We start from the raw sequence: 17,756 nt of genomic DNA, 5'->3' as shown, positions 1-17,756 counted from the left end.
GTTTTTGTCGCTGTTTCTTTTGCAGATGTCTTTTATTTAGAAAGGGAACTTTTAACCTTCAGTAAGAAATAGTGGTGCAAACTTACAGCTAATGAGAAGGGAGAACACCAAGCTTGCATGACAAGGCAACAAATTTCCGCAAATACTACATTGTAAATATTTGCTGAGACTCACAGAAAAAAAAATCAGAGAACAAATTTCCAAATAAATAAATAGCATAAAATCAAAAGGGGTGTTAGTCATTTTCTGGAATTCCAAAGAAAGAAAAAAAACTTTTCCAGGCTTATAATGATATTCCTATCCACATAAAGCATATTTTTCTATCAAGATTTCTCTTAGTAATAGTATGCCACAGAGTATCATTAGGCAGGAAAAAAGGGTCAGAGCAAGGATAACAAAGATGAAAAGAAAACTGCTGAGAGTTCACCTCTGCTGTTTATTTTGAGGCACACTTGAGATTCGAGTCGGAGAGTCCTAATTGTATTCAGTGATTTAGTTCTCTAAAGAACATAAACAAAACTAGCAAGGGGTATCAGCCAGAATAAAGCTTTCTTCATAATCATAGAGTAAGGTCAGCTTTTGTTTGTTCTTTTATATGATAATCTCCCCTTTTCTGTGTTGACATTTAAATGTTTTAAAATGGAGAAAATAAGTATCTGAAAACTAATGGCCTATTTCTGCAGGGGCAGCTCTTTTAGCATGTTCTCATATTTTCTAGCTTCTTTTGGTTGTGCATTCCTTACGAAGCATTTTAAAGCTTTTACACCTAATCTAGGTTAGCATGGTCTGCTTAGCAGCTTGTATCCATTGAAAAGCAAGGCAATAATCCATCTAGGTTTAGGGCTTTTTCATAGAACTGATGCAGAGCTGTGTCAATTTTAATGTCATGCTATGGAGAGTGCATGTAGCTCTCTCCACTTTAGAGGATTAAAAGTGACCTCTCTTACCAAAATCAATAAGGGCAGCTTGCTGTGACTAATAGGTTGTAGAAATTCAAAAGAGACGGTTTGTAACACTGAGTTCATTCTCCCCATGTCTCTCCCCACCCAGCCCCAGACTGGCTGGCAGAGCTGCACTTTGACATGTACATTCACATGGCAACCCCATGGCTTTTCCCTTCCCAGGGACCAGACCCAGCCACACACAGTTTACTCGCATTTCAGGGGGGAAAAAAAGCTTAATACTGATACTAATATTTATTCAATAATAGTGGGTTTGGCAACTTTTGTAGAGAAGCATGTGAGAGAGAAACTAGAATGAGGAAGCTGTTAATATATTTAATTTTTACCTCCCTGGTATGATTTTTAAAAGGCCTTGTTTTTATATCTTAGCGAGACATCAACAGCTACCCAGATACTTCACTTCACTCACTTCATGAGCACAGTAGGTTTTTTCCTGGTCTCTGAACAAGGCTTTTCTCCCTTCAGATCTTTGCCTAGTTGTAATAGGTTAAAAATTTAAATTCTATTAAAGTCAATGAAACTGCCCCAGAGATGTATTAGGCTATACATCCCACTCTGGTGTTCATTAACTGCCATCACATGCGACCAGTTGTTCTGGCTTTTTTCTTCTCTCCACCATTCCTTTCTTTACTCTAAAGTACATCAGATTTAAAAGTCAAATTTGTGCACTGCTGGAAATGGGACATGCTACAGCATGCACACCACTGCACACAAACTCACTTTACAAATGAGTCTTCAGTTTTTCAGTTTCAGATTTTGTAAATCTAAAGAACACTCGTAACTCACACGTGGATCTCCCACTTTATGGTGAAGACACCCTCATTCTACTGGACGTCTCCGACTTCCAGTTTATCCTGCTTGATGTACAAATTTAAAATCCTTACCCACAGTTCGTAGCTTGTGGACGTTTTCTCCACCTAACAATCACCATCATTGTCTTTATGCCAAAAAAACAAGACTTGCCTTGGGGAGCAAGGGAGAAAAGAGGCTGAAGTTGTGGGAGGAACCCAACTGTAAAGGTTTAGGAGTCCCTATGGAGGGTTATAAATAGTTGACTGCCATGTACAAAATGTGAAAGAAACCCAGTCAGCAAAAGAGCTGTTGCTGTTTTGAAATCTTCTAACTGCATCTATTTAAGCAGTAGACAGTGTTATAAATAAAGAATAAATCAAGAAATTATTAGCATTTGAATTTTGGTAAGATAATAAAATGTGTAGGGGTATAATCAGCAAATAATAGGAAAGATCTGCAAGCAAACCCACCAATTAATGATAAATAGGACTTGGCTCTGGATAACTTCACCAATGTGGATCTCATTAGATGGCTGTGGAATCTGTTCCTGCAGCAGCCCTCTCCGAGTGAGGGAAAGGTGAGGTAACCGAAATGTCAGCACACCCAACCCTGGCGGTTCTTGGGCTCCAGGATTGTAACCACCTGGGCCAAAATGACAACCTTATGCTGCCGTGAAGGCCATGCCATGGTGTCCCAGGGTTTTACCAACAGGTTTCCATGCCTCAGCTTTCGGACAATGGCTCTGCAATCCTCTCTCAGCAAAGGAGACCAAAAACACTCAGTTTCACTCTCTGGAGAGAAAGGATCCTTCTTTCCTCAGTTCACCTTGCTTTATTAACAGTACCTCTTGTAGAGAGAAATGCCCTCAGGCAAGCAATATCACTTAAACGATAAATAATTTGCACACCAGGCGGGGGAAGGGAGAGGGGAAAGAGACCCTGCCTTATTAGACTCGAAACAGACTCACCATGTTAATACGAAGGATCAGCATATGGTTCTAATAGGCTTTCTAAAATGATTTATCAGCTGTGATTAAGCCCTTGACCAGCATGTCTATCTTCATAAATAAAGGAAAAGTGCACCTTGCTCTGAAGTGTATCAGCAGTATCTTATTACCCACCCAACCATAGAGACTGCAGCCCACTCTGGGGAGCAAAGAGCTCGTGTTTAATAGCAGAGCTTATGCTCTAAAGAGACTGCCAAGATTTAGGGGTTTTACCTAACAGATAGGCTTATAAAAATGCCACTACAGGAAAGGTTTATCCCTTTTTCATGTGCCATCCAGTCCATGCTGCTGAAACCTGAACTGGTAACAAGGAAGCTGTGCCATTAAAAACATTCCAAGGAAGACCAAGGCAAAAGGCACAACTTTGCTGTGCTGCTGTGAAAAAAATGTTAGAATGAAATCAGATAGGCCTCCTTTTGTTATGGGTAGCCAAAATACAGAAAACATAACAAACCTCCAAACATTGCAAGAGGGTGACTCAGCTTCTTTGGGACAGAGACAATAATAAGAAGGAGGAAAGTGGACTGTCCTGACTGAGCTCTGAAGGATGATTCATCAGCTGGAATTCAGAAGAACGGGGAAGGACTATGGTTAGGGAGGTTTAGCTGAATCAAAAATGTATGCCCTCAAGAATTGCCTTTCTGCACAATACAGGAACTTATTGCTGGGAAAACATTCAGGTCTTCTCTTTGAGTATGAGGATCTAAACTTATAAATCCACTCAAAAGTCCATTCAAGATAAGAGAGTCCTGCCTGCCAGCAGAAGACAAGATGCTGTACCATGAGCAACAAGCCTAAATTAAAGCCTATTCTTGTGAATATTTCTGCAAGGTCACAGTTTTATCCTGACAGTTTTCCTGCGCCATTATGCAGAAAGTGTCCCTTTTGTAACACAGTCCAGTGTAGCAATGAAGTGTCTGGACACAGATACGTGCTCAAAACAGGACTCATAAAGCTGGGGACTGAAGCGCCAACTGTGGAGCTGCCATCATAGAAAATACAACAAACCACCACATGTCTACCATGAAACCTACAAAGGTTAAGAAGTTAAAATCCAGCAAGCCTACCCATCTGGAGAGAGGAGGAGAGCATTCTTCCTGTCTTTAGCAACACTGAACAACAGCTGATAAATCTTTAACACACATGGTCTGTGGGATGCCCTATGCTGAGACCAAGGAGATATGGAATCAATCCGAGGCTTTGCCACAGACTTCCTGTGCAATTTTCAGCATGTCACTTGAGCCCAGATCCTTTATGGTAGCTCTCTGATTTACTCCTGCTTTGTTTCAGTCAGAGCAAGGCACCAAAATGTCTTTGAGGGAGTCTATGAATCTTCTGGGGCCATGCTGCTAAAGAGATTTAGGAACCAAATTGAGACAGAAAGCTGCTCTTTTGGCAGAATGGTGGAGAGGACCCAGATACCCTGCAATTCTCACTCCACTTATGTGATTCCTTTGAGAGCTTGGTGCCACACTACTAAGGAGCTCTGGAAAGCAATGTCCTCTGGAATCTGTTTTTTCCCTTAGAAAATGAGAAACAGAGTATTTACCTTCTTCATAGGAATACTGCAAAAGTTAATTTAATTAAGAAAAAAGGGTTGTTGCAAGTCAAAAAATGAACCCAAAAAGCAGATCAATAGCCTGATGCAATTATTGCATATGAAAATCCAGACTAACCCTCATAAAAACTCAGATACAGAGTTACAGTGTATCTTTCCACTACTTCAATGAGTCACCAAGAAAAAATGCCATGGTGTGAGAATGCTTACATCTTCACAGATACAGATATTATATTTAGAGTATGGGAACTATTGTACTGAAACCTTTGAATGTAGGGTGGTACTTTGAAATTTAGAGTTTTGAGCTATCACCTTGACAACAGCTGAACTGATTGATAAAGTAACAGCTTGAAGTTATTACAAAACATACAACAATGGTACACTGGCATTTAAGCACTGTATTAATATAAACAATTTCTAGTCTTACTAATTTCTAGTCTTACTTTGTGTCTACTATGACATACTGAGTATATAAGATATGTAATCTCAGTAGGAAAATAAGAAATCAGGGCCCCTTTGACTTAAAATATGGATGGTTTTACATCATGATTAGACAAATGGAAGGAGAATGTACATATGTGCATTTATGATAGTGTAATTTTTTAAAAAATCAAAATAGTAAGTGTTTAAACATAGGTCTTTGCTTCCATTGTACAGACTGCCAGACATTGAGCCCAAAGTGCTCCAGGAACAGGCTCGTGAGTTTGTTGGTTTGTATTATTTCACAAGTTAAATTCAGCCCTTTCAGAGCACTTGCCTCTGAAATGTGCACAGTGTTCTTCTCCAGGACCCTACTGGGGTTTCAGAGTACTTACCAGGGAAAACTGGGGCTAATTTGTCACCTATCAGCCAAACCAAAATGAACCCTTAATCCCTGTTCTTTCACCAAGGGAATGCATTGCCAGCACTACCCCATAGCCTATTAGTATTACAATACAGGCCTCTAAAACCCAAGCACTTACACAATGTGCTTTGTCAACATATAAATATTTTTCTTCTCCTATAAGGGTACATATGACCCCATACATATCACTCTTTCCTGGCTAAGGGTGATTTACTGCACTGCTAGTTTCAGCTGCTATAATGTCAACTATTAAATACAGGCAAAATCCTTCATGATTTTTCTGTATTACTTTTCAGAAGGGAGAAAAACCTATGGGCTAGATACACATTGCATGAAATTTAAGCAAGATGTGGAAATTAAGTTAATTATTTTCACCCAACTATACAACTTTAGGAACAGATTCTATCATTTCCAGCTTGCTTTGAATTATATCATCTTCCCTACACTCATAGGCTGCAGTACCAAACTATGACATTCAGCAATATATGCAAGAAATTTCTTCTGGAGGTCAGAGAGTCACTGAGCTCAGCATGAAATAGTGATGTGCTATAAGCTAGACAAGTACATTTTATATATTTATCTATTTTATCTATATATCTTTTTATGCAGATACACAGAAATATATACAGAAGGAGATCCTAGAATGCACAAACCAAATATGTCTTTCAAACACACATCAGTCTGTAGCATCATCTCTTTTTTAACACAGCTAAACTGGATACTCAGGATTTTTATTCCTTCTGCAGTTGAAATTATTGAACCCTTAAAGGCTTTGTATTTGGTTTAGTTCTTCTTCTTTACTGGACTACTTCAATTTGCTGATGCTTTTCTAGCAGTGAGGTGCCTGCCTTAGGATAGTACACTTAGAAGAGGAACATCAGGCCATGTAGAGGACTAATGAGCTTCCTGAACTGACACTGAAGAACCCACATTAAAACCAAGTTGTAATTAAGAATAGCCATTTCCCTGCCTCATTTGCATAATTTATACATTATCTTGCAGCCCTGAACACTTATGAGAAGATTTCAATGTTTCAGGATAAGTCTTAGGAAGTAATGCATCCAAAGTCCAGCATATGCAGAATGTGATTTTAAACATGCATGCATTTTGAAAATATTCAGCTCACTATATGTAAATTCTATTTGATGCAATACTCTACTTGTTACAATCATCATATTTCCACTTTTTCTCATTTCACACAGGGACGTCAGGCTAGATGTATTTTAAGAAAGTGGATCCACTAAGTTATTCAGAAACAGACCCTGACTCTTCCCATCTCTGACAGGATCCTCTCAGCCCCAATTCAATGCTCAGAACAAGATGTGACAACAGGGCCTATCCAGCAGCAGCAAAGGTCATGTGTTTGCAATTACAACCCACTGCAAATGATTTGGATACCTAATGTTCCAGGCAGTGCAAGCCTAAAACCTGCAGCCAGTGGGCTAAAATGGCCTTGTCACCTGCCAGCACTACCTGCCTTGTTGAGTTGGGTTGCAAGTTCTGTCTGGGGCTGACGTATTAATTGCTGTCTGCCTCAAGTTCCCAAGAACTTTGACATTTACAATTTTCCAAATAGAAATATAGTATAGGTATGCTTTTACCTGTGCTAATTTTGGTGGGGAATTTGGGAGGTAGGAGGTTTGTGTTGGGAAGAGTGCTGTCAGGAGGATGGAAAAGCCTCTTTCTCACATGCTTATCCATATTCTCATTGCTGATCTGTGGCATCACTTGCCTTTCTTTCAGGTCTTTCTCAAGGAGAGACTAACAGCTAATATAGAGTGGTATACAGAGCAGACAAGCCACAACCAACAGACAAACTCACTCCCATTTATAGCTTTATTTTTCTCAGTTTAGGTCCTGGAGGTCATCATCATCATTTTTGTTCCTTGAGTGCCCTCAGTCCCCAAGCAAAGGCTAATCCACATCCACTGTCAGAGGTGGTCCTTGACAGATGATCTCACTACCACAAGGCAGACCAAGTATGGGAGGCATAAAGAGACACTTCTTCCACTTTACACATGAGCAACTGTGGAGGAAGGATGTCAAGTGATTTATTCCTGGATAGGAAACTGGGATATTAATGTAAGTGCTTTCCACTCAATAGTACCTTTACAAAAAAAGGTACACACGGTGTTCCTAAAACCACGCACTCAGAGCTTCACAGCTAATTTGGAAAGTCACCACTCTGCATAACCAGCTTCATCACAACAAATTCTCATGGATTATCCATGGGCTCCCACCCAGAAGATTTAAAAAAAAAAAAGAAAAAAGAAAGAAAGGAAAGAAAATGCAGCTACTTGAACCTTATCCTCTGACTTTTCAAAGTATGACTCTCAAGGAGCAAAAAAAGCCAATGAGAAATGAAAGTGTTTTTCTGTTACAAGATTTCAGTGTCAAGCTGTGTGCTAAGCCGCAGTGATATACTAAAATAAACAAAACTGTTTCTTTCAGAGTCCAGAGAAATTAATATGACCAAAAATATTTTTGGAAGACTTTTCTGTGCAGTGAGTAAGATTTCCATGCAGTTAACCTTAGTCTCCATGTGTTGGTAGGTCCATTAGGCCAACACTACATCACACTCATATTGCAGGGATAGGCTGTTGGAAGCATTTCCTTAGGGACAGCTGCAGCCCAAGGAGTCTCCTTCTGTCTTGGCCTTTGTCTCCTGCATTTGTGCAAAGCCCTACTGGGGCCTGCTTCAGATTCCTATCTGACAGTCAGTCAGTAATGTAAGAATGAACATACAGCAGACTAATTGGAAACACAGAGCAAATGTTACAGGTTAGCCAGCTAGTGGGACTTATGCCCCTTTCTTTTTCTTTCCTTTATTTCCTTTTTCATCCCTTTTTTTCTCTTTTTTTTTTTTTTAATTTCCCACCGCCATGATCACTTATTTGTTCCCTGGAGATCACCAATGGCAGCTGAAGGGGTTGGTAGGAGGGCAGAATAAGACTCCCAGAGACTGCTAAACAGCTGGAATTATCAGGTAACTTGATGCCCTGGTCTAGGTTTTAATCAGATTTTGCAACTATCCCTCACAAACTGAAATCTCTCTGCAACATCAAGCACTGCAGTCTGGGGCTAGCTGCACTCAGGTTCACCTCAGTAGATTTCTTCTGTTCTCCCACTCCTGCAAACTAAACACCAGGCACAGAGAACAACTTAAAAATCCTGTGATGAACAAAGAAGTAGGAGTGTACAGAAACATTCTCCCTGATTCTAACTAAGACTCCCCTCAGCTGAACCTAAACCACAAATTTTTTAACAAGTCTAATTTTAGACACATTTATCTCAATGCATGGCTGTTTCCTAACACACAAAGCTGTGAGGGTCAATCTGAGCTATTTTCCCAAAACTTGAACTCTCTCACATTTGGAAACTCTTATTCCTTGCTCAGCACACCATGGCACAGCCCCGCTCCTCCACTATCTGTCCCAGTCTCTTTCCTTATGAACCACAAATAATCAATACCTAGACTCCCTTCATTATAAGCCAAAACTAAGCTGCTCCTGGACTCCACTCTTTTTCTGCAAGCCTCCTCTCCTGTTCTGCACCTCAGCACACAGCTTTACCCCTTTTCTTGCTGGCTTCTCTAGTGCATTAAGCTCTTTTACCATTCTTTGAAAATTTTAACAGCACTTTAGGATCTCTGAAAACACTCTTAACTGTCTTTGGGTACAGGAGCACACTTACATACAAGGTGGCCTATATAATTCAACCTGAAGTTCAAAATACTGACAGAATAACTTCAGAATAAACTAAAAAAATACTAATTGAAAATGGGATATGTTATCTAATAGATGTTTCAAGTCAAAGTTTCTCAGCTCAACTTGAATGCTTTATGAGAAATACAGAAACACAATAAAGCTGGTATTGATGATGAATAAATCACCACCCTGTTATGGAGGAATTTAAAAAAATAAGAAAAAGAAAATATGTTTCTCTTAAGTAAATGCCCCTTCATAAGGCAAATTTCCCTGTAACATATTTGAGCCAATTTGCAATCCTCACTTCAAAGATGATATAATTTTCCCAAGTCTCTCCCTCAAGAGGTGTGTGGTTTGTGTTATAGTTTACTTAAAAGCAGAGACTTGGAATCAAACCCTGGCAAACACAGTTACACTTTTTCTTTTATTATTTAATACTAGTTTTTTGTTGGTTTGGGGTTTTTATTTCTGTCAACTGCTTCAATAGTTTTAAAAAGCATGTCACAATTTATAGTGCCACCTAGTTTCTAACCAAAAGGTTACTACTAGGTAGTAGAGCTCAGTCGGCTTTCTCACGGATTAAAGGACACTTCCTTTGCCATTTCAAGGAATCAAAAGGGGAGGAAGGGCTTGGTGTGCTCACACTCACCCTTTTGTTGTTCTCTTCTTCTTGTGCCTTCCTGAACTCGTGCTCCAGGGAGCAGTCGATGTCGTTGAAGAGGCCGACTTCCTCGCAGTTCTTCAGAAAGCGCGTTGGTGTGGGAGTCTGATCTGAGAACAGGACAAGAAATGATCGTTGGTGCTCAATATTAAAAGGAGAGGGAAACAATCAAATAGTCTTCCAGGAAAAGAGAGGTTCTAACCAAGCTTCTCTTTGCCTTCCCAACCCTACCTACCACACCATCATTAAAAAAAACCACACACCGCTCAATTTCTACACGAAATGCTGCAGGCAGCCCTGCTTGCCATCAATGTCCAAGACCAGGCAGCAGTCATCATTTGGGCAAAAAGACAACAGCATGGGTTTTCCCAGGGCACATAACACAAGTGCATCTCCTTAACGTGTGCAAATGGTCATTACAACTCTCTCTGAACCTCCAAAAATAGGCTCATGCAGAACAACGCACAGTGCATCTCATAATGCACATTCAGACTACAGCATGCATGATAACTGCTGTGGATGCACACTAGTTAATGCCTTCAAGTGCGCAAAAACCACCTCAAACATACACATACTTAGCAAAAAAGGCAGCCCTGGCGAGAAGTTTTGCTTCCAGCACAATTTTTGAAGGAAGAGTTAAATAACATATGGAAAAGCTATGATAAGTGACATTCTGGCCATGAAGAAACATCCTTTTGCATTTTATACCTGAAAGTGTTGATAATACATGCAAAACCATTGAATTTGGAAAAAAAAATTCAAAATTCAAAAAAATTCAATGCCTTCGTCTCTAGGATTTTTCTGGCCTCTCAGAATTAATACATTAAGGATTCTCATTAATGCCACAGGCAGGAGGGACAGAAGAAATTACAAGGTTTTCTAGTACCTTTTCAAAAACCTGCAAGACACACAAGCAAAATTGCCATGCAGACTGTAGTTTTAGTGACTTCAGTTTCTTTCTTCGGGAAATGAAAAATCAAGCCCAAATTTGGGAACAAAAGACTCCCTGTAGCACAGGTCTGAGGCACCTCTACTCATTCTAAGTCTAGTTCTTAATTATTCCACCTTGGCTCCTTCTCCCAAGGCTCTGTCCCAGCTCGAGATGCTTTGTACCTGATTTCACAGAAAGATTGGACTCACTTTGTTAAAAAATAATCTTCAGCATAGTCCTTGAATACTACCTATTGTTTGCATTTCATTCTTTAAAGAATGAAAACTCTGTCATATTAAACCCCGTTACCCATATTGGGTCAATTCTGACCTCAGAAAAAAGCTCCACTTCGACAAAGAAAAAATTGCTTTCTTGCACCTAGCTAAGCTGGGTCAAGTTCTAATATTACCCCCTTACAGCAAACAGTTACTTAACACCATGAATGTTACATGATCAGGATAGAAATGCACATCAGCCCTTAATGAAGCAGTACAAAAGCAAGGTACACAAAAGAAAATGCAGTTTTCACTTAGAAACTAAGGGAGAGGATCAGCCTCCTCCATTATAAAGCCAGGAGAAGGCCATTTCTACCTGTATCAAACATGATCCTCCAGGTTTGACTTTCTCAGGTAATCCAAGGGCAAAGACATTCATTTGCATTCATATTTCTGATGGAACATCAGAATGCAAGTCCTTAATGTTAAAATTCTTTTTTCATTTCTTTTGGCTTGAGCATCCTACTTATGAACATAAAGGAAACAAACTTCAAGTATTTGGGAATGCACACTTATTTATCTATTACCTTTCACAGCTTATAACTGTATTACCAGAGTCAGAAACAAAACTTTCTAAGAATCCTGCAAGAACTCAGCACAAGGAGATGAGCCAACAAGGTGCTGGCATTGATGGGAGCTGAGGACACTCAGCCTTTTACAGGTCCATATCCTAAATAAGCAGTGCCAAACAAATCTCTGAAGTAACCTCTGTAAACTCAGTAGATTTACACCAGGGTTGTTTTTGGCCCTTGGACTGGAGCTCATACTGGAAATGAATAGCACTAACATGCAGGAGAAATAGATTTCATTTCCAAAAAGGATTAAATGCTACTTTAGCGAACAACACCATTCTTTTGTAGAAAATCAAGGACAATTGTCACTAAGCCTTCCTGGACACAAAGGGCACATTAGTATCTGAATGTGAGGTAAACAGAGGAAATGTTTTATTGTTAGAAGTGATGTATCCATATCAAATAAGCAAGGTACCAATTTCATGGCCAAAATGAGAAACTATGGTTTCATAAAGAAGCAGATGCCACTACTTTCACTAGAATCAAAAATTCTGAGTTTCTTCAGAGTTGCTTGGGCCCAGAATGGACCAAAAGGAAAAAAAGGTATCACACTAAAGTAAATCCATTTTAACAGCGAAAAAAAGCAAGCCAGAGCAAGAATGTAACTTCAAATGCACAAGGGCCTCAATGGCTTCCTTTCTCCACTCATGCTGAAAATCTGTCTTCTGCACCACAAGATAACCACAGTTGTTACCTACAATTGAACTTTCCAATTAACTGTTTAATTATCTCAAAAGATCAAAACTGATAATGACACTGTTTACACCACCTACATATTGAGATGGTGACCTTATTTTCTTACCTCAGTCTCCCCATAGTGCTAGTGTAGTTGCTATGTTCCAGAAATCAGACTGGCAGCAATTCACATCAAGATTTTTGTTAAAACAGACAGCCCCTTGTTTCTCCCAAGTGAGGAAGGAGTACCACCAACCAGCCAGCCTAAGCTCCATCCACAGACCTCCTGGAAGTCAGCTCAGCCAGATGTAAAACCAGACCTGCCCTCCTAGTTCTAATACTTCAGCCTCCAACATTCACAGGATCCAGAAGGCCACAAAACCTCTGCCTTTGTGAGGGCAGAACTGATACAGATCCAGACTTTAAAATGTTGAGACTTTGTGTAGTAAAGTAGTTACACTGTACATATACTGCACTCATTGGTCACAGGATTTCAAGGCTCCCAAGTCTTATGAGCTTGATTTGCTCCTGAGCAACTAACTGTTTTGTCTCTGCTAAACACCAGTTCTCCTTCAGGATGTGGGCAAATTAGTAGAAGAAATCACTCTCAACACCACAGAAATTCTTTTACCTAGATTAGGCAAGCCTTTATGTTTTAATTGGGAGGAGTATCACAAGGGACACCCTAGCATAAGCTACAAAATCAGGTCTCCCAGAATTAATAAAATATTCCTAATTCTCAGCACTTAAAAATGCATTAATAGTTCCAACAGCTTGTGCCTGACCTCATTGTTCCCTGTTGGTACAAACAAAGCTTTTGTTGCTATCACCAGCGCCCACAACTATTGCAGACTCACTGAGAACAGGGCCCTGATTTGTTGCACTTCAGCAACAAATGAGCCAGACCCATCTGGACCAAAACTCAGACGGAGCCAGCACCACTCTCAGCATTCCTGCTGAGGACACACGTTATGCAGGAAGCTGCTCTGCAGGCACACCGCTGCTCACACACCCAGGGCTCCTATATTAGTCACAAACTGTATTTTGTATTGGCAGCTTGGGATACAGGATTATCTGGGTTAACCCAAGACACTGATCAGCTATCCCTATGTTCAACAGGTAAAAATCTTTCCATCCTCAACTAGTTCCATGCTCTAGAACTAGTTTACTGTCCTTTGAGGCATCTACCTCTAGCCATCTGTCACTTCATAGGTAAACCTGTCATCTGATAATTGTTTAGGAACTTTTTTCTATCTCAAATTCATCAACAGCCTAAACACAGATTCAGACTTGGCAATCAAAATATTGTTCAGCCTATTACTCAGGGGAATAATCAGCCTCTCTGATGACACAGCCATGACCAGGAAGGCTGCAAAAAATGTCAAGTTTAAATAAGCCTCAAAAAAGTAAATGGACAATATATAAGCCCCAGAGCAAGCCCAAATGATCCCAAGTTAACCTACTATATCTTACAGGAAGGGATTTCAGACACACTCAGCAATTACATTCAGGCCAGACTTTCACATACTGTGTATATTTTGGTTGCTGACTTTTGAATACCTGTCCTCAATGTCTGAAGTGATACCTGATTTTTCAGACTCATAAAAAAGATATGTGTGGTAAGGCAATGGGGAACTTGAAGTCTTCAAAAAAGTCAAAAGGTTCCATTATGTACTCACAATGTTTGGCAATAGATGGGGGTTTGTTTGTTGTTGTTCATTTAGGGGAGTGCGGATTGAAATAATAGAAAGGACACTCAGTCTCAATACATTGTTTTCAAAAAACAGCTAAGGAAATACAACATTAGCTTGCTATACAGAAACTTGCTTGATTCATCCAGAATGTGTTTTGTAAAATTACCTTGAATTCCTGAGTTTCACCCCTCAAAACACAAAAGGAAACTTTAAAGCATGCTACCAGTTTTAAAAAGCCCTGGAGAACCAAAGGACACTTATTTGAAACAAGCTTTCATTTTGAGAAGAAAAAAAAATTAATTCTCATTTGGTGAAAGATACCTAACAGCCAAGCTGCAAAGTGTGTAACTTGATTCTTCATTTTTCTTTCAAAAAATTGTTTAGTCTGATGTGCAATAATAATAGACACTTGGCTTGTTCAGCTGTGGGCTCTGTTGAAGTTATACACTTACCCATGTTGTGCTTTCATACAAGGATAACAAAGTCAGAGTAATGGGGCTAGCGCAGAAATTTGAAGGGCTGCCCATCAAGCAGCCACAAAGACAGAGGAACGTCCTGAGAAGTTCAGAAAGGTTTTCTTCATTGATTTCACAGGTTTCCACCCAAGTGCACTGAGGAGTTCAACATCATAACACAACAACCAGGTGGAAAAAGAGGAGAGGAAGAAGAAATGCACTCAAACATAGGTGGTGAAACTGCTCCCACCCAGATGAGGGCTACCAAGAACTTTACTGCCTAAATATGTACTCTTTAAAGCACTGGTTGGACTTTCCTGGAGGGATAAACATACTGGGTACAACCAATTTTTAAAGTCTTCTGGTCACTCTGAAACTCACCAGTAAATGTAAGAAAATGTTTCACTTCATTTTTGATAAAGCAAGGGGCACAGAAGCTAACAAGAAAACAAACTACACTATGAGTCCCCATACCCAATCATTTTGCACCCTCAAAATTCATGCCTAGATAAACCTCTCTGTGTAAACTACAAGGAGGGAAAAATTAAGGCAACCAAGAGTGATGTAAATTACCTCACTGGCACAGGCATTACTTGGGAAAAGGAATACCTTTGCACTAACTTTATCACAGGCACTTCTTCCATCTAGAGAAAACTGTTTCTACCTCCACAGCGGGCTTTATCACCAAAACTCTAGAGGATTTGTTTTTATTAAATAGAATGAGGAAGGAAAAAATGTTTCTATGTAGATAATCCCCAGCTCCCAAAGTTCTGTCCCACAGGGCTTTTATTATTTCCCTGGAGGAAGCAATCTATTCTACAGACATTAATATTTTGGTGTTTAAACACAAAAGCTTTGTCACACAACACAATGTAGAGTTTCAAAGCAATGCAAACGCTGTTCACTCTCTACAACAGCAAAGAGCTGATATCTATTTCAGTCAATTTAACTATAAAGTTGCCTGCAGTGGTGACTAGCATGCAAAACTTACATAAGATATCCTGTGATATCTCAAACAGCTCTTTTTTAGCTGGAAAGATGGAGAAGAAATGGAAAACACCAGTTACTCCCTATCCATATTCTTAACCAGACTTTCCAACAAACAAAAATAAAATACATACAACAAAGAGGAACAAATAACATTCATTCTAAAAGACAGAATTGTCTTGTCAAGTTGTGCAACAAAACTATCACTTGCATTTTAGTGCAATGATTCTAGTGGATTTTCCTTACATTTATACAGTCAGAGAACAGAAAGCAGTTTGGTGTACATGGGTATCTGGAGTTTCTGAATTGGTTCAAGAGATTGGTTGAACTTGTTCTTGTTAAGCCAGCATGAAAACAATGGCAGAAAACATAGTGAAGCTAGTTGATAGCCTGGAAAGACATACCTGATAAACCAGCACAGCACCAATTGCTGCAATCAGGTCATGCACCATTGTTTATTAGACACTGACCCCACCTACATAACAACATATAACTTCACATATAGCGTAATTTTACCTCTCCCTTAGAAGCTTATATTTCAGATCCAAACACAGATTTCACACAAAAAACAAGTTTCTTCTTCCCAAGTCATATTTTGCTTAGTTTCTAAGATGTCTTTTACAAAACCAACAGTTTCAGTGCCTACTTGCAGGAACAGTTTATAGAAAACATGTTTAATGTGTGTTGAATATTACTGATATTATAGTGAACCCAGACTGTGGATTAAGCTACTTTTGTGAACAGGGTAAATAATTCTAATGTCTACTGAAAGCATACAATGTGCTATTTTTCATGACTAATTATTAATAATAAATGGATCACACACAACAAATTAAAATATAGTATACAACATACAGGAAAAAAAAATAGGAAGTCTGACTTCTAGGCAGCTTAGGAGAAAGAGGAGGGGGGGAAAACTAACACTGCACCTGGCTTGTTACAGGGCAATTGCTGCTGCAATTCTTTGAACCTACTGATGACAGGAACATTTTTTTTAAAAAGTCACATAAGCAAAAATGCAAAAACAAGGAAGACATGAAGACAAATGTCTAAGAAAAAAGTATGTCTCTTTTCTCCATTTATCATTAATTTTTCATTCTGAAATCTAAGAATAAAACATCTTAAACTTTAAGGTATTTAGATTTCCCCAGGGTTTCAGTGGGTAATGAAACAACTATTTTTCAATGTCTTCCTGCAGAGAGTAGATGATCTATGATGCTTCCTGAGTAAGGACTGCAAAGTGCCAAACAAATTCAGCAAACAAACACAAAAAGAGGAATCAATAAACCAGCAGAACCAATTTGCCAGGGCTTTATGGGCAGGAACATTGGCCACAGTCCTTGGGAACACGTGTGTCTTTTTACCCTTTCACTACTACACAGGATCATCATAAACAAACCTCAAAGAATACATCCCTTAGAAGCAATCTCGGAGTCTTTCTGGCCAGAAAATTCCACATTAGTATGTACAGCTGGCTAACTGCAGGTTTAGGGGGCCCAGTACCAGTGGTGGTGCTGGAAGACAGACATTGTTTTTGCTTAGGAAGGCAACCCATTGCAAGGAGCAGGATGGCTAAATCACAGGAGTTACCAAACACAAATGGGGCTGCTCTGCTCAGGGGATTCCTGATGGCAGAATAGATTCCTTAGAAACTGCACTCCAACAAAAGTCTTGCCAAACAGAAAGTTTTAACAAAAGCCAGCACTTGCACAGGGTGAATGTGCCCGCAGCACAGATGTCTTCAAACAGTTTCACTGCCAAAGGACACAGCCAAATGCAAAAGCAGCTTTTCTTCATTTGTGCTTGCAAACACAGGATTCTGTGGGCATAGCTGGCATTCAGGCACTTTACAAGAGCTAGTCTTCAAAATGCTGTGTACTGTTTCTTTCTAAACTTAGTCCTCTATGGAATTTTAAAATTAAAAGCAAAATTAATTCTTTTTGGGAAAAAGGCTGTCTAACTTTTCATTGGTGCCCAAAGTCCCAACAAAAAAAAACCCAAACAAAAAAAGACCTAAATATTTGCAAGCCATTGTTACTTCATTATGATTTTCATAAAAATGGAAACAGTTTAACCAGAAAATAGTTAGTCTGCTGGAGTCCCTTTAATAAATATACATTTGCATCTGAAATGGCACAATTTATCTTGAAGAAGCCCATTCCAAAAGACAAATATCAAACACTACTGAACATCCACACATACATTTGCATCACAGAGGGGGTCTTCTACCATTACTTTAAAACAAGAAAAAGTCTAGAGATACTATTCTAAATAGTCCAATACTACAGCCCAAAGAATAAACAATAGGAAAGGGAATAGGAGAGGAAAGAAGTAAAATGAAGGGCTAGCTTCACTTTACCCAACACTGGCTGAAGGCCAGCAAGCCATTGATATGTGGTTACACAGACAAGAGCACAGAAAGACTACATAAGAAATATACTACTCAAGAAATTATAGGGTGCAATTGTACCTAATACCAAATAACCCTGTTTATGAAGGGGGAAGTGCAGAGAGAGATGGGGAAAGAGCACTGGATATCACCCACTTGTTCACCTTTGTGGTTATGGCTATTTACAGGGGGCACTTCCTGTGTCACCACACAGGTGGCTCACACAATGTGGCCTCTTCCAGGTGCTG

At 39.4% G+C, this 17,756-nt stretch overlaps 1 protein-coding gene across 4 annotated transcripts in view; it reads right to left on the bottom strand.

Moving 5' to 3' along the window:
- Positions 1 to 17,756, bottom strand: part of CREB5 (cAMP responsive element binding protein 5) — a 254,559-nt gene that overhangs the window by 190,137 nt on the left and 46,666 nt on the right. For all 4 annotated transcript variants that reach the window (XM_064704540.1, XM_064704538.1, XM_064704542.1 and 1 more), the window contains one exon: positions 9,519 to 9,640. In XM_064704540.1, coding sequence (XP_064560610.1) covers positions 9,519 to 9,640 — 122 coding nt within the window. The remainder of the gene's footprint in view (positions 1 to 9,518; positions 9,641 to 17,756) is intronic.

Source organism: Zonotrichia leucophrys, chromosome 2 (assembly GCF_028769735.1).
Source record: "Zonotrichia leucophrys gambelii isolate GWCS_2022_RI chromosome 2, RI_Zleu_2.0, whole genome shotgun sequence".
Taxonomy (NCBI): domain Eukaryota; kingdom Metazoa; phylum Chordata; class Aves; order Passeriformes; family Passerellidae; genus Zonotrichia; species Zonotrichia leucophrys.
This window is presented reverse-complemented; position numbering and strand designations above follow the sequence as displayed.